Source organism: Gossypium hirsutum, chromosome D11 (genome assembly GCF_007990345.1).
Source record: "Gossypium hirsutum isolate 1008001.06 chromosome D11, Gossypium_hirsutum_v2.1, whole genome shotgun sequence".
NCBI classification, from domain to species: Eukaryota; Viridiplantae; Streptophyta; class Magnoliopsida; order Malvales; family Malvaceae; genus Gossypium; species Gossypium hirsutum.
Genome location: NC_053447.1, coordinates 9,018,911 through 9,037,146, shown reverse-complemented (window position 1 = coordinate 9,037,146; position 18,236 = coordinate 9,018,911). Strand labels below are relative to the sequence as shown.

Here is an 18,236-nt window from a genome sequence, read left to right as displayed (position 1 = left end):
TCATCTAATCGAAAACGACATTTTACACCTGGCTTTTCTTGTTGGAACAAAATTTTTGTCACTATCGTCTATCTCATCCTATCTTTTAGTTTTAACACAATACTTATAATTATTTAATACTCTTTTTTAATCTATAAATATAAATATAATTCGTTTCAACATACTCAAATTTAATTATTCGTACATTTATTTTGTTATTCTCAAATTTCTATAACACGAATATTCTTTCAATCCTCGATGGTATAAGTACAAATGATTCTTTTATTAAAATAATATATTTTAAACTAGTAAATAATTAAAAATTGTGAATACATGTATTGCTATAACCACATTTAAAGTATTATAAATACAAACTTGGGCACCTAAATAGCATTTATTATATAAAATCGGCTATTTTACCTAAATAGCCCAAAAAATATTATATTTCCAAAAATAACCTAGGTTTGAAAACAATAACAAAAATAGCCTAAAATGAACAGTAAATTCGGGTTGTGGCCTGTCAATTGCCGGAACCCACTCGTATTTTGGACCCATGATTGCTTGATAATTGTGTCAGACTTAAAATTTTTTTTTTGGTTCTGGCCTGTCAATGGCTGAAACCAGTGTATTTTTTTAGATTGTATAATACGGATATACAAAAAAAAAATTTGTGTGCTGGCCTGTCAATGGCCGGCACCCCTGTACACGAAAAAAAAATTTCGGGTTTTAGTCTGTCAATAATCAGTACCATAATACGAGAAAAAGTAAAAAAAAATTTTTGTGGTGGCCTGCCAATGGTCGGTTCCACCTTTTTTGTGGAATTTTTTTTTTATTTTTTTCGTGTCAAAAGAAGGTATCAATATACGAAAAAAGTTAAATTTTTTTGTGGTGACCTGCTAATAGCCGGCACCACCTTTTTTGTAGATTTTTTTTTTTACTTTTTTCATGTCAAAGTAAAAAAAAATTCCCACAAAAAAGGTGGTGCCGGCTATTGGCAGGCCACCACAAATTTTTTTATTACTTTTTTCGTATACTGATACTTGTTATTGACACGAAAAATGTAAAAAAAAATTCTCACAAAAAAGGTGGTGCCAGCCATTGGTAGGCCACCACCAAAATATTTTTTTACTTTTTTCAGTTACTAATACCTGCTATTGACACGAAAAAAGTAAAAAAAATTCTCACAAAAAAGGTGGTGCCGGCCGTTGGCAGGCCACCACCAAAATAATTTTTTTTTACTTTTTTCATATACTAATAATTGCTATTGACACAAAAAAAGTAAAAAAAAATTCCCAGAAAAAAGGTGGTGCCGGCCATTGGCAGGCCACTACCATTTTTTTTTTTTACTTTTTTCGTAAACTAATACATTCTTTTGACACTAAAAAAGTAAAAAAAAAATTCCCACAAAAAAGATGTTGCCGGCCATTGGCAGGCCACCACCAAATTTTTTTTTTTACTTTTTTCGTAAACTAATACCTGCTATTGACACGAAAAAAGTAAAAAAAAAAATCTCACAAGAAAGGTGGTGCCGGCCATTGGCAGGCCACCACCAAAATTTTTTTTTTACTTTTTTCGTATACTAATAACTGCTATTGCCACAAAAAAATTAAAAAAAAATTTCCACAAAAAAGGTGGTGCCAGCCATTGGCAGGGCACCACCAAAATAATTTTTTTTTTATTTTTTTCGTATACTAATACCTACTATTGACACGAAAAAAGTAATCAAAAAAATTTTGCCACAAAAAAGGTGGTGCCGACCATTGGCTGGCCACAACAATTTTTTTTTACACTAAAAAAGTAAAAAAAAATTCCCACAAAAAAGGTGGTGCCGACCATTGGCAGACCACCACCCAAAAAAATAATTTTTTTTTACTTTTTCTCGTATTCTGGAACCGGCAATTGATAGACTGAAACTCGAAATTTTTTTTTCGTGTACAGGGGTGCCGGCCATTGACAGCCAGCACCGAAATTTTTTTTTCTTTTTTGTATATCAGTATTATACAAATCTAAAAGAAATACACTAATTCCGGCTATTGACAGGCCAGAACCAAAAAAAATATTTTTTTTAAATCTAACACAATTATCAAGCAATCATGAGTCCAAAATACGAGTGAGTTCCGGCCATTGACAGGCCACAACCCGAATTTACTGTTTATTTCAGGTTATTTTGGTTATTTTTTTAAACCTGAGTTTTTTTGTAAATATAATATTTTTTTGGGCTATTTAGGTAAAATAGCCTCATAATTGTTTAAAATTTATGATTATTATATTATTTTGTATTTAAGTTTAATTTGAATATTCAATTTTATACATATTATTTTTTTTTGAAAATTTAATCATTTTATATTTATGTTGATATTTTTCTCATATTATTGTATATTAATTATTTTTATGAAATAAAGTAATATTTATTCTCTCAATTAGATAAATTTTCTTTTTTATTTTTGAATTTTTTTCGAGGTTTGATAAAATGAGAGTCATCACTTTAAAGTTTCAAATTTTTTTTAGATTTTATATAAAAATTTTAAAATTTTCACACATTATTACACCTTAACAAAAATATAAATCAGAAACTAAATTTAAAAAGTTACTGACAGATTAAAAAAAATTAAATACCAATTTGAAAAGAATTATAAAATTCAAGGAAAGGAAAAACAAATCGTGATCTTTAAAAATATTATAAAAATAATAATAGTTCAGCTATTTTACCTAAATAGTCTAAAAAATAATTATATTTACAAAAATAATCCAGGTTTAAAAACATTCACCAAAATAACCTGAAATGAACAGTAAAATGCGGTTGTGGCCTGTCAATGGTCGGAATCCACTCGTATTTTGGACCCATGATTGCCAAATAATTGTGCCAGACTTAAAAATATTTTTTTTTGGTTTTAGCCTGTCAATGGCCGGAACCAGTGTATTTTTTTTAAAAAAATGATATAATACCAGTATATAAAAAAATAAAAAAAATTTGGGTGCCGACCATTGACAGGCCAGCACCAGAATACGAAAAAAAGAAAAAAAAATTAGTGGTGACCTATCAATGGCCGGCACCACCTTTTTTGGGGAATTTTTTTTTCACTTTTTTCGTGTTTATAGCAGGTATCAGCATATGAAAAAAGTGAAAAAAAAAATTTGGTGGTGGCCTGCTAATGACTGGCACCAACTTTTTTGTGGGAATTTTTTTTAGTTTTTTCGTATCAATATCATGTATAAGTATACGAAAAAAGTAATTTTTTTGTGGTGGCCTGCCAATGACCAGCACCACCTTTTTTGTCGGAATTTTTTACTTTTTTCGTGTCAATAGCAGGTATGAGTATATGAAAAAAGTAATAAAAAAAATTGGTGGTGGCATGCCAATGGCCGGCACTGTAATACCCTTTACCCGAGACTGTCGCCGGAATCGAGTACGAGATGTTATCCAATTTAACTTACCAATTCGGAGCATAAAAATTTACTTTTAAAATTAAATTCACTGTTCATAACAAAACTGTCCACCTACGTGACTGTCACTAATTTAATTATAACTCGAGTTACGAGACTCAAAATTTAAATCCGTAAATTTTCCCTGAAACTAGACTCATATTCCTACTTACCATAAAATTTTCAGAATTTTTGACGTAGTCAATTAGTACAGTTTATTCATTAAAGTATCCCCTGTTTCACAGCTCGACAGGTCTGACCTCTTGGCACTAAAAATAAATTATCTCATTGCACAGAATTCATATAAGGTTATAGTTTGTTTCTTTTGAAACTAGACTCACTAAGAAATCTATACATATAAATTATGACCCATAATTATTTCTGTCAAATTTATAATGATTTTCCAAAGTTAGAACAGGGGACTTCAAAAACCATTCTGACCCTGTCTCACTAAAATTCAAATATCTCAAAATTCAGAATTCCTTTGCCTACACCGTTTCTTTCATATAAAAATAGACTTGATAAGATTTAATTTCATATATAATTCACTCTCTAATTCTATTTCTACTATTTATGGTGATTTTTCACATTCACGTCACTGCTGCTATCAAAGAAACTGCTTCTTTGTATTAGCTACCATTTACACATACATAATACCAAAACATAATCTTTACTAACCATTTCAATAGCTAATCTTAGCCATATCATATGAACATACTCAAAATGATTAAGACTCTATACATGCCATAGTTTAAACATTTTGAAAAGCACATAATATCGAGATGATTATGATAGTGTGATACGAGCTCCGACGATCTCCAATTCGATCAAGTTCAAATCACTATAAAACAAAGAAAATGAGAAAATGTGTAAGCTACAAATAGCTTAGTAAGTTACATGTAAACAATAATTACTCATTTAATAATTAACACTTTTAGCATATATAACAAATCAAAACATTCCTTAGCAATTTCAATCACTTACACATGCAGAATCTTACCAATTCACTTTCATATACATTTTCACACTTACCATTTATCACATATGCTCATTCTTTCAATTATACTTGCATACACACTTCATTTCATATTCACTTTAACTCATTATTAATCCCGTTGAATACTCGGAATATACACAGATACGTAGAGATTTAACACATAAGTGCAACACTGATATGTAACCGAAGCTACCACTGTTATGTAGCCGAAGCTACCACTGAAACGTAGCCGAAGCTACCACTGATCAATAACACTGGAAATGTCCACGGGCATGCTCACACAAGCTGTTAGGTGTCTGCAACACATGCTAGATCACCCAGCACCCGGGACTCACTGTAACACTGATCTCTAGTGACATGTCACTTGTATCCACTTCTATTCCTAAGTTCAACCGGGAATTTACACTTAACACTTTATTTTCAACACTTTATCACTTGAATAATTCATGAATAATTTTCGTTCCACATTGAATATTAATTCGCATATCAAATATAATTCACAATTTATAAAAATATAACTATTATTTACACGTAACTTACCTCGGATGCAAAACGATTATTTTTGTAATTTAGTTGATAACTTTCTCTTTTCCCCGATCACTTCCACTATTTCTTCTTTCTTGATCTATATTAACACAATTTAATACATTTTATCAATATTCCATTCAAATACAATTTATACACAATATTTTGGCAAATTTACATTTTTCCCCATAACTTTTCAAAAAGTTCACTTTTGTCCCAAAGCTCGTAAAAATAAAATTCACTAAATTTTTAAATTTCAAACTTCACTAAATCATATTTCATGCTCATAACAGCCCTCAATTTCACAAAATCACAACTTTATGCACACTTTACCATCTTTCACAATTTAGCCCTTTTTCAACATTTTCATCAAAATTCATCTAGTAAAACTTGTAATTAACACTTCAAACATTCATTATCTAACATCACTAATCAATTTACAATTATATCATGAATGGGTCAATTTTTAAACTTTAATTTCATTTAAATTAAATAGTAGAAACATGAAATTCAAGCATCAATAAGCATGAAAATACGAAAATAATTAAAAACGGGGCAAGAAATCACTTACAATTGAGCTTAGAAAAATCAAGAACCCTAGCTATGGTAACATGAAACCTTCGGCAGCAAGCTTCTGATTTTTAAGAAGATGGACACTTATTTTCTCTTTATTTTGTCTTTTTCTCAATTTGGACAAAAATGCCCTTGACCCATTACTTAGATATTTTTCTAGAGTTACCCTTTTGTGTCCATAACACTAATTTATGGTCTAATTGCCACATAAACACTTCCAATTTCATGCAATAATTCAATTAAGTCATTTAATCACTAAGTAGACACACTTTGCATTTTTCTCAATTTAGTCCTAAAAATTTAATTAGACACTAAATCATTAAAATTTTCTATCCATATTTTCACACAATATTTCAATCAATCAGTAACTAATAAAAATTTATAAAATAAAACTATTTCACTTCGGATTTGTGGTTACGAAACCACTATTCCGATTAGGCCCTATTTCGGGCTATCATAGGCACCACCTTTTTTGTGGGAATTTTGTTTTACTTTTTTCGTATCAATAGTAGGTATAAGTATAGGGAAAAAGTAAAAAAAATGTATGGTGACCTACTAATGGTCGGCACCACCTTTTTTGTGGATTTTTTTTTACTTTTTTCGTATACTAATACATGTTATTGACACGAAAAAAAGTAAAAAAAATCCCACAAAAAAGGTGGTGCCGGCCATTGGCAGGCCACCACCAATTTTTTTTTCTTTTTTCGTATATTGATACATGCTATTGACACGAAAACAGTGAAAAAAAAATTTTCCCCAAAAAAGGTGGTGCCGGCCATTGGCAGGCCACCACCAAATTTTTTTTTCTTTTTTTCGTATTCTGGTGCCGGCCATTAAAATACCAAAACTCGAAAAAAAAAATTCGTGTACAGGGGTGCCGGCCATTGACAGGCCAGCACCCAAATTTTTTTTTTATTTTTTTCTTTTTTGTATATCAGTATTATACAATTTTAAAAAAATACACTGGTTTCGGCCATTGACATGCCAGAACGAAAAAAATTATTATTTTTAAGTCTGACACAATTATTTGGCAATCATGGGTCCAAAATACGAGTGGGTTCCGGCCATTGACTGGCCACAACTGCATTTTACTATTTATTTCAGGTTATTTTGTTGAATATTTTTAAACCTGAGTTATTTTTATAAATATAATATTTTTTGGACTATTTAGGTAAAATAGCCTAAATAGTACCACTACTGTTTAACTAATAATGATCTATTCATTCTGATCCATTATTTGGACTTCTAGAAAGTCTCGTTTTGAAATTGCTTTTAGGTTTCTTTTAATCTATTTAAATTTATTATGATATGTTTGAAAATGACGAACTACGATCTTAGTCGATTTCATATTTGATTAACTACTAACATTTGATTAGTGAAATTCGTTTAATGGTTATAAAATAATTTTAAATATATCCTATTAACATTAGTGGATTTTTTAATTATTAGGTAACATTGTAAACATTTCTATTATAAACAAATTCTGAACAATTAAAAACCTTTTTTTTTTTCTCTAAATCGTTCTTCCTCCCACCAACTTACTCTTTTTTCTATGTACCTTTTTTTTCAAGTTATAAATATATTTTTGGGTATTTTTGTTGTCTTCACAAGTTGTGATAGACAAATGACGGTGCCTGTCATCATTGAAATTTCATCGGTCACCAGCAATTTCTCTTAGAAAGTGGGTGGCTCTTTGTCGTCTTCTTAATTTGTTTATATTTTGAGAGTATTTTAGAATAATAAATAATTTCATGAGTTTGTTTAAACTATGTTGTTTTAAGTTTTATATATTTTTTGTTTGTACTCTATTGTTTAATAAGTTTTTACTTTTAAAAGTTTCTGTATGCTTTTATTACACGTTTTTTTAGTCTTACTTATGTATGTAGTTTGCCAGTGATTTTAGGGATGGTTTTATTGCCGTCCATATCTAGTTTGATGGATGCTCGATTTTTTTGTCGATTTTTGTCCACCACTTTGGATCATCCAAGGCTGATTTTCTTATCGTATCAAGTTCTTGCCCATACTTGAGTTGTGACAAAACCAGTTACCAATGTACTACGATGTTTTATTGATGTTGAGACTGAAGCCTTTATTCCCCTAATTATATAGTCCCATTAATGTAATAAATTAATAAATTTACCTTTCTAAAGAAAATAATTCTCAACAATTGGGTTCTAAGCGCTTAGAGATATAGTTGATTCTAAAACCCACCCGGTACTGTTCCCATTCTTATAGTTTAACCCAAAATCAACTTTGGGCTAACTTCTGATTACCCAATCGACCAAATGGGCTCACTGTATTATTCATGATCTTACCAACAAAATTTGTGAAACCAAGATTTATGTTTACTTTTCTACGTTCCTATGCGGGTCGACCCTTCGTTCTCAAAGTAAAAAAAGAAAGGGTAAACTGCCTTCTAGTCCTCCAATTATTGATAAAAATACAAAATGGTTACTTTATTATTCGAATTTCTTTTTCGTTGGTAACTAGCCATCAAATGGTTATGTAAATATGACGTAGTAGCTTTTAAAATTGATAAAATAACAAAGTTAACCTTCAATATTTATATATTGTGTCAATTTAACCTTCATCGTGTAATTTGATATGTATTTTTTTTTTCAACTTTGCTTTTCTTTGAGATCCTTTCACCTAAAAAATTAAAATATATATATCAACTAAATTTGATAGAAAACATATTAAAAATGAAAACACCTAAAAATTCAATATAATAATTTTTATATTTTCTAATTCTTTTAAAATTAACCCTCTATATCACAAATAAGTAAAACTAAAAAAAGAGATCAAATTAAACAATATGTAAATGTCGAGGGTTAATAGAAACTTTAAAAGCTACCAAGTTATATTTCCGTTAGTGATTTAACGGCCAATGACAAAAAAAAATCAAATAATTGGATAACAAAAATATCGAATAATTAATAATCATTTTGTACCTTTTCATAATTGAGTGATAAAAAAATTATTAATAATTTTGTGACCACTCTCTACATACAATTTCAACAAAAATATATTAGAATTCTTGTGCTCTAGTTTCTTCTTCAAGTTGAAGTAATGTTGGATACAAGTCACCACCTCCTCGAGTGATTATTATCCCAATATTTATTTAGGACTAAATATAATCTTTGTTGTCTCAATTTTGTTTCTAAAACATTTGAAATGTATAATATTTTTTAAAAAAATTAACATAATCATAATATATATATGCTTAATAACTATTTAATTCAATATAGTAGGGAAAGGAGAAGACTATGATAACCCATAATCAAAAAGTAAGGTGCAAATGCCAAGTTCTCCTCCCATGTTCTAATTACTGCATATAAAACGACGACGTAAGGAGATGTTGACTAGACACATCTTGCTTCTAAGTTCAATTTCCATAAGGAAAAGATGAATGCAGGATTCGGCTATAAAATGAAGCTTCGTTTTCCAATACTAAACAAACAGTTCCAGATGATGGCTTTTACCATATATGAATAGGAGCTTTTTTTTTTAACAATATTTAAATATATATTTTTTTAATTTCAATTGCTTAGCTCGTTCGTTTACTCTTTTTGATTTAATAATTGAAATTTAATTGATAACATCGTCAAAATATTTCTATTAAATTGAATAACATAGCATAAAAAAATTGCTCATATAACTAATATTATACACTTGATAGATTAAATACACAAATAAAAATGTTAAATGTGAAATTGTAATGTTCTTCAACATCGTTTCAAAGTTGATTTATTTTTTCTCAGATGACTTAAAGTTGGTTAAGTAAGCAATTTTTAACAATAAAAGGGCCAATGAAAGTGCTGTAATGATATTAGTAATCCGACTTCAATTACTAAATAAAAAATAATAAAGAGATTAAATTTTAACTATACGAAAAGATAGAGACTAAAAGTGAAATTAGACCTTTAAAGATTATCCGTAGTAATCTGACTCGCACATATCCCACCTGTTGTCCAAAGTTCAAACAAGGAGGGTTGCTTCCAGCCAAGTGATTTAGAGTTTATGTTTTTGCAAGTTTTCTCGTATAATATCAGGGTTAGAACATATTTAAAACCTCAAAAACTAGAATATTGAATGAAAAATAAAAAAAAAAATCTCAAAAAAATCCTATTATCCAGTTATGGCGGTTGGCCCGACAAGTAGCTCATACAATACAATTATGTGCACGTTATACGGTAGAAAGTAGAAAGAAGGTCATCTCTTACAGCATATGAGGCCCTGGCCCTACATTGCCTCCCCAATAAATTCTCATCCAATGAATAAGCGACGAGAGGCAGCAACCAACTTCCATCGTTAAAACTTAAAAAGGGTTTTCTTTTCCTCTCAATGATTCCATCTAATCCCCTAAATCTTTATCAACTTTCATTTTCTTTTAACCGTGCTTTCTCTTTAACCTGGAACCGTTTGATGCAGTTCATTTTCTGATCCGGGTTTTAATCTAGTTTTCATTCTTTTTCTTTTTCGCATCAATTAAAGTGCACCCAAAGTTCTTGTCTTTCCAGAAAGGAATAATACCCATCGGAAAATAACCGGTCCATTTTGATAAAGTTTTTTTTTTTGGATCTCCTTTTGTATGGAATTTGATAGCATTGATTGTATGACATCTTCAGATGTGATTGATGATGATGATGAGATCCATCATCATAATCAGTTGTCTTCATTGTTGAAGTCCCATAGCAACAATGGGAGCAGCAACAGTATTGTGTCACCTGCGGTTCACTCAAGCACCACCAGTGTCCATGAACTTCTGGAATGTCCTGTTTGTACCAATTCTATGTACCCTCCCATCCATCAGGTCAGTCTTTAATTCCAATTTCTTTGATTCTTTTTCCTTCTGGGGTCTTGAATGGTTTAATTTTGGTTTCTTTGTCTTTGTTTTTAAGATTAATTTATTGGCTTTGACTGTTTGTTTGAGGTTTACTCTCCTGTGTTGAATCTGTGCTCTTTTAGTGTTAGAATTAGGACTATAGATTGGAGAAAATTGGTTTGCAGGGATGCTATTTTGTGGTGACTTAGTTGGATGTTGGGTTGTGTTGTGTTGGAGATGCTGAAGTTGAAGGTCTTTTTGTGGGTTAGAGGAAGACGTGAGTCTAACGTTGCATCTTTTGGGATTTTGATTTTTGAAATTTCTGTAGTTTGGTTTTACTGTAGAATTACAGTACAGTACAAGAATCCTTTCCATATAATGATATAATCTATAGCAGCATTTCCATGAGTAGGATAAAGAAGCAAATATATATATATTTTTTTTGAGGGGGGGGTGGAGGAGGAGCAAATAGAAGAAGATCATGGAGTAATCATGCTGTAATGTTAGAAACCAACACTTCAATTTTTGTAGTTTATTCTTGTTGGTATTGCCTGTAGCCTTGCCCTATACTCATGAGGATGTCTCTTATATTCGGGTCAGGCACAATGAATTGTGGATTGTAAGGTGATATGTGCAGCTGTTTGTGCTATAAGAAGGATACTAGAAAAGTGTGTTTTTAACATTGGTTTTCATTTTCTCTTAATCTGAAGAGGCTAAGAAAGGCAAAGTGAAAGGGAAACTAAAGAGCTTTTAAAACACTATCCGGTCATGCATATTTTAGGAACCAAGAAAATCAGAAACCGATATTTCTTAAGTTGCATAATTTCACAGAAAAAGCATTTGAATAGTGGCTTAAGCTACAGAATAAAAAATAATGCTGGTAAGATTGTTTTCATAGCAATAGTAATTGAAGAGTGCCTTATGGTATATTATTTTTGTTTTCCTTACAAGAATGTATTTCCTACAGTGAAGACTTAAATTGAGATGGGTTATCACTTGATATTAAGTAAATTTGTGTGTTTTCCCCTTTTTCTTTCTTCATATGGGTTCATGCACGTATCTTTAGCCTCCACATGATCAGGTGGCTGGTTAAATGGTTGCTAACCAAAGCAAATTTGAATAGAGGATAGCTTTTTTTCTTCTTTTTTCCCCCCTCTTTCTTTTGGGGTTTGGGGGATGAGGTTGCCATGTGTACGGTTTTGTCTAGACAAAAATTGATCTGCATGGTTTTTATGATTCTCTGTTGTGTGCTGATAAAACCATATATTTGTATGTTTTGCTCTGAAATTGTTCCCAAAGTCATTTCTAGTTTCTCTAGTTCTACATGTTAAAGGCTAGATTCTATTTTCTGAACCGTTGGTTTTAGTGGAATAGAAGTTTGCAATGCTTAGAATGCTAGTACAACTAGACTGGATTTCTCATACTGTTATGCTTAGTGAATCTTGCTGCTCCAAGTATTTTCTCACCTTGTAATTGTTGTTTTAACGGTATGTTGTTTCACAGTGTCACAATGGGCATACTCTCTGTTCGACCTGTAAAACAAGGGTACACAATCGGTGCCCCACTTGTAGACAGGAGCTTGGTGATATTAGGTGTCTAGCACTAGAGAAGGTAGCTGAATCACTTGAACTGCCTTGCAAATATACATCACTTGGATGCCCGGAGATCTTTCCTTACTACAGTAAACTCAAACATGAGGCCCTATGCAACTTCAGGCCATACAATTGCCCATATGCTGGATCAGAATGCACTGTTGTTGGTGGTATTCCATTCCTTGTTGCTCATCTAAGGGATGACCACAAGGTTGACATGCATTCTGGATGCACGTTTAACCATCGTTATGTGAAGTCCAATCCTCGGGAAGTAGAAAATGCCACATGGATGCTAACTGTAAGCACTCTCTTCTTAAGCACCTTCATTCTGATTAGGAACTGAATTAATATATGATGGATAAGAATAAATGAGGTATGCTCCTACGGTAATTTATTTCATTCTTATATATGGAACACCGTCTTAACATAAGTTTAAGAAAATGAAAGACTGTCAAGTTCCTCTGACAATGAGTTGAGCTATCTATACTAACAAGGAAGTAGCCATATTCTTTCATAGAAGTGTGAGGAGTTGAATTAATATCCATGTTTTAACCTATAGTGTTGAAATCTGTCATCTATGTTAGGTATTCCACTAAATGGTTTGTATCTTGTCATCTATACTAGGTATTCCACTGTTATGGCCAGTACTTCTGTCTCCATTTTGAAGCCTTCCAGCTTGGGATGGCCCCTGTTTATATGGCATTCCTTCGTTTCATGGGTGATGAGGTTGAATCCCGCAACTACAGTTATAGCCTAGAAGTTGGGGGCAATGGCAGGAAACTCATTTGGGAAGGCACTCCAAGAAGCATAAGAGATAGCCACCGAAAGGTCAGGGATAGCCATGACGGCCTTATTATACAGCGTAACATGGCACTTTTCTTCTCCGGAGGAGATAGGAAAGAGTTGAAGCTGCGAGTAACCGGACGGATATGGAAAGAACAACAGAACCCAGAAGGTGGTGCCTGCATACCCAACCTCTGCAGTTAAAAAGAAAAGGCCTGTTGGATCCCTGATGGCACACCCCATAATACCATTTGCTGCATATTCTTGTAATATTCATAGTAGCCTGCTGTTAGTGTTGTGAGAATTCTTGAATTCTGTATGAATATTGGAGGCCTAAGCCTTTTCTCAATTGTAAAAACAAAGTTATAAATAGTCTGCACTCTTGCATACTATGCTGTAAAATAGTGAGAAATACAATGGAAATGTGTTTGCCAATTTCCTTTCCCACCCTAGAAATTTGTGTGGTAATCAACTACAACAATGGATTTTGTCAACTCGAAGCATTAGTTATGCCTTCTTACCTTACTGATTAAAGGTGACGCGACTGTCAAACGTAAAGAAACGACGTCGTTTACAACTCCAAAGGGGTTTTAGCATTTTCCCAGAGTTTCCAGTGTTTCACACAAAACCTCTCATCACTCTTGAAAGCACTGTTAGTCCTTTCATGTTATCAGCAGAAATCAGAAAATTCTCAACCTTTTTTCTTTTAGTTCTTCAAGGTCGAAACATTTGCTTAATGTTTTGATGGAGCTTCTCAATCCTCCAATGTCTAAAACCCCACAGCTTTTCTCAAGCTTCTCATCTTTCACTCCCCGACTTTCCATCAAAACTTCCAACAGAAAGCCCCTGCGTAGATTACACATAATACCCTCATTTCCTCTCGGTTTACCGTCACGAGGGACCAACGTTTTTCGTGTTTCAGCTCATTTTAGTCGGAAAACGAGCCGCCGCAACTCTCTGAGGAAAAAACTCCTCGATCATCAAAAGGTGCGTGAAAATCCCATTCCTTTAAATCCAAGTCCTGATTTTCAGAACCCAAATGGCGGTTCGGAAAATTTTGAGAAATTTAATTCTGGTAGCACCAAACAGATTGAAATAGATAACGATTCATTAAAATCAAAGCGTTTAGGTGAATCTGTTTTGTTGAGTAAATTAGAGAATTGGGTTGACCAGTACAAAAAAGATGCTGAGTTTTGGGGTATTGGGTCGAGTCCTGTTTTCACGGTTTTGCAAGATTTGGAAGGGAACGTAAAAGGGGTTATAGTTCATGAGGATGAGATTTTGAAAAGACTTGAATTTGAAGACATGGAGAAAGTAAATTCTAAAGTTTTGTATGCAAGAAATTTAGCTAGAGAGATGGAAAGAGGTGAAAATGTGATTCCGAGGACTAGTTCGGTAGCCAAGTTTGTGGTTACCGGTGAGGAGTCTGGTTTCATAAGTGGAATTCGCGGGGTTATTCATCGTCCTGGGTTTATCCCAAAACTCTCAAGCTTTGGAACTTTGGTGCTTGGCGGTTTGATTTTACTTTGGGCGGTGAAGTTGTTTGCTCTCGGAAAAAAGGTGGTGGAATACACAGAATTGGAGAAAGAAATGATGAGGAGAAAGATAAGGTCTAGGAAAGGAAAAGACATATTGGAGAAGGGCAGTGTTGAAGTTGTTCAAGCATTTGAAGAACCGCCGAGTTCGTCTTTTCAAAGGCCACTGCTGGATAAGCAAGAACTTATGAATAATATACTAAAAGCAAAGGCTGCAATGGATAAATTGGCATTGCCAGATTCTTCAGGCTCTCAAAGTAGCAAATCTGAGGATTTTGAGGGTGAAATCCAGGAGATCAAATTGATGGGCAATGAAGCCCGGGGGATTGAGGGTAGAGAGCAATTTGTTGTTGCTAAGGATGAAAGAGAATGCCAGGCTGCAAACAAGGAATTTTCTGATGAGATGCAGCCAACCAAAGAGGGTAGGAAAGATGGGGCGAGTTTCTTGAGTAACCTTTCTACTGAAGATGATTCAGAACAAGGTGAAGTTAGCTACAAAGCAGTGGAGCCAATTTCTTCAAATGAACCAAAAGATGACGGTGTTAAATTTCTCAATGGAGTAGCTTCTTTAGATAGTAGAGTTAGGCTAGTCACTGATGCTTCATGTGTACAGTTACCAAAAGACGAGCAAAGCACTAATGAGGATTTAAAAAATACGGGGAGTACTTTACCTGTATTAGTCAAAGGAGAATGTAACCAATCCCCTGTTATTACTGATAATGAATCATATTCTGCAAAGAGCAATTCTTTTGGAAAGAAACCTCGGGTTATACTGTCAGTGAAGGAAGCTAGAGAGTTCCTTTCCACAAAATCCAACAAAGAAAAACTTAACCAAGAACCTGTAGAGGAAGCTGTGCAAAAGAGTACTCCTGATTTAATCCTACTGAGTGATAAAAGATCAGGTACAAGTACAAAGCAGATAATAGATGCGAAGGACAAAATGTTCCCCTATGGCATGTCCCGTGGAGATTCAGAGTCTACAGCTTCTGAAAATGCTTGTCAAAGTGCTATTCAGGGGGACAAGGAATCTATGCTTAAGAAGGAAAATGATGAAGAAAATTCTGATGAGGAATGCAGAGAAGAGGCTCATCAACAACCTCTATCTTCTTCTCAAGAAAGCATAGGTATGAGTAGAGAACAAGGGCAGTCAGTTATGAGGGAAAATTGGATTGAGAATAATTTTCATGAGGTTGAGCCTGTACTTAAAAAGATTGGAGATGGATTTAGAGAAAATTACATGGTTGCTAGGGAGAAAGTTGGTGAACAATTAAATGTGCAAGCACAGATTAAACAACTTGGCTCTAATGAAGATGAAAATGAACTCGAGTGGATGAAAGATGATAGACTTAGAGACATTGTTTTTCAGGTCCGAGAAAATGAATTGGCTGGCCGAGATCCCTTTTATTTGATGGATGCTGAAGAGAAACTTGCATTCTTCCAAGGTCTGGAGAAGAAAGTTGAGAAAGAAAATGAAAAACTATCTCACCTCCATGAGTGGCTTCATTCGAATATTGAAAACCTTGATTACGGAACAGGTACTTGTTCTAAACTCATAATTATTTCATTATTTCTACCCTCTGAAGCAGAAATATTGCACCATATAATTAGATCTTTGTTTATAGCAGCACTAATTTATGACTTACACTTCATAAATCTAGAATCCTTCTTCAGGCATGTCCTTTCCGTACTTGTATCTTCTAAGTAGAACAGCTCCAAAATTGTTTTGATTTACTGATTCTTAGTTACTTGGTGTCTTTAGACATAGAAGTTAATGACACAATGATGCTAATAAGATCTTTGGCTTTTGTTCTAGATGGTATCAGCCTGCATGATCCACCAGAAAAAATTATACCACGCTGGAAGGGGCCCCATTAGAGAAAAGTCCTGAGTTCCTCAGCAACTTCCAAGAACAGCGTAAAGCACTTTTTACTGGAAAAGTTGGTATGACATATCCAGCAAAAAGAGATGGGCAAAGTTTCCTTCAGAAACCCACAGAATCCCCCATTAATGAGGATTTAGCTATTTCCTCATCAGAATCAGATTTGACTAGGAAAGTTCATGATACTGATAAAAAGGATCCCAAGATAGTTATTGAAAGCAGTGATGGCTCTGTCAAACCTGGTAAAAAATCAGGAAAGGAGTATTGGCAGCACACAAAGAAATGGTCCCGTGGGTTCTTGGAATGTTATAATGCAGAAACTGACCCTGAAGTCAAATCCATTATGAAGGATATGGGGAAGGATTTGGACCGATGGATCACTGAAAAAGAGGTACAAGAAGCGGCAGATCTTATGAAGAAACTTCCTGAAAGAAACAAAAAGTTCATGGAAAAGAAACTCAACAAGCTTAAAAGAGAAATGGAATTATTTGGACCACAAGCTGTTGTTAGCAAGTATCAAGAGTATGCAGAGGAGAAGGAAGAAGATTATTTGTGGTGGTTAGATCTTCCACATGTACTGGTAAGTGTTTTGAGTATGTATATTTATTCTCCGCTATGGTTTTTGCTTTCACTCAGAATTACTTTCAAGTTCTTTTTCTCTAAACCCTAAACCCTAATGCATGAGTTGTATGGTTCCCGAAGATTGTGCTATGTTTCTAAAAATGCACTTTTGGCATGTACCATGCCTATTTGCCCATGGTACTGGTTATTGAACACACTGTAATCTTCTGTTTATATTGCAGTGTATTGAATTATACACATTTGAAAATGAGGGGCAGAGGATAGGATTTTATGCACTGGAGATGGCAGCAGATCTTGAACTTGAGCCAAAACCACACCATGTGATTGCTTTTGAAGATACTGGTGATTGCAAAAGCTTTGTTACATCATGCAGGCTCACTTGGATATGCTAGGAAACGGCAGGGCCTTTATTGTTCCACAGCCACCTAAGGTAAAATTTTGATTGGTTGTACCATGAAATAGTGTCAATCATATTGTCTTATGCTTTTAGAAAAAATGAACTTCAAGTGTCAAAGGATTGCCTGAGAAAACCAATGACATGCTAATTTATCCAACTATAAAGTGAACATACTTGTCGCGTGGAGAAGATCAACTAAATTTTGTTGTTCTGATGTTCCTATCAGTTTTAGAATGTAATCAATCTCCTGATCTGATACTGAAAATTGACCGAAAAGGACAGCTCTGGTCAAACCCTTTATCTCTTTAGTATTTAAAAAGAAGAATGACTGGTCAGTCACCTGTTGATTATGTAGTCCTTAATCCCTTCTCAAAAAGCATGAAGAGTTGATGGTGATCATATTTTCTTTTCATTTTCCTTTGTTCCTCTTGAGGTTGGAATGCTGTCTAATTGTTCTTAACGTTCAACAATTCATACTAGTATGCTTTTCGGGAAGCCAAAGCAAACGGTTTTGGTGTAACTGTGATCAAGAAAGGGGAGCTACAGCTGAATGTGGATCAAACTTTAGAAGAGGTGGAAGAACAAATATGTGAGATTGGGAGCAAGATGTACCATGATAAGATCATGCGTGAACGCTCTGTGGATATAAGCTCATTGATGAAGGGCATGCTTGGTGTTGGTGATAAACCCAGGAGGAGGTAAGTTCTTATATTCCCAAGTGTTTTTACAAATTAATGCAGCGGGAGACGGTATTCACCATAGATGACTTGTTATTTGTCTGCAATATAACATGACTCTTTTTTTTTCCCTCCAGAAGGTCAAAGAAGAAGCTCAAAAAGCCTTCCAAAAATTGAATTGAGGACCGACTTCAAAATTGACTACTTGAGAAGTGCCGGGTCACTGAGGTTCGAAATTAATTTCTTTTCCTTGGTCTCTACTTGTAATTCAAACATTACAGCTTTCATAAAAAAAAATCATAAGTGCCTGCAATTTTGTACAAAAATATACGGCCGCCTAGCAGTTTTATATTCTCCAAGTATTGCCATTGAAGCTACGTCAGTGTCAATGAGCCAACCTAATCGAGACCTACAACATTCCATGAACTTAATTTATAGTACAATGAAAAACTTTATAATGAACCAAAAA

General features: G+C 33.6%; 1 protein-coding gene and 1 pseudogene across 1 annotated transcript; both read left to right on the top strand.

Annotated features, from left to right (window-relative positions):
- The first annotated feature begins 9,594 nt into the window (after positions 1-9,594).
- LOC107923566 (E3 ubiquitin-protein ligase SINAT5) lies at positions 9,595-13,132 on the top strand. The gene is made up of 3 exons (XM_041105934.1): positions 9,595-10,310; positions 11,826-12,212; positions 12,539-13,132. The coding sequence occupies exons 1-3, from the start codon at positions 10,089-10,091 to the stop codon at positions 12,899-12,901; spliced, it is 972 nt and encodes a 323-aa protein (XP_040961868.1). The 5' UTR covers positions 9,595-10,088; the 3' UTR covers positions 12,902-13,132.
- A 145-nt stretch (positions 13,133-13,277) lies between these two features.
- On the top strand, positions 13,278-18,087 carry LOC107923872 (uncharacterized; annotated as a pseudogene).
- Positions 18,088-18,236: the final 149 nt, after the last annotated feature.

Excerpts from the sequence above, each read along its gene's own strand:
- LOC107923566 (XM_041105934.1), top strand. The coding sequence starts at position 10,089 with ATGGAATTTGATAGCATTGATTGTATGACATCTTCAGATGTGATTGAT. Across the intron at positions 10,311-11,825 it reads TGTACCCTCCCATCCATCAG|TGTCACAATGGGCATACTCT; the intron begins GTCAGTCTTTAA and ends GTTGTTTCACAG. Across the intron at positions 12,213-12,538 it reads ATGCCACATGGATGCTAACT|GTATTCCACTGTTATGGCCA; the intron begins GTAAGCACTCTC and ends CATCTATACTAG.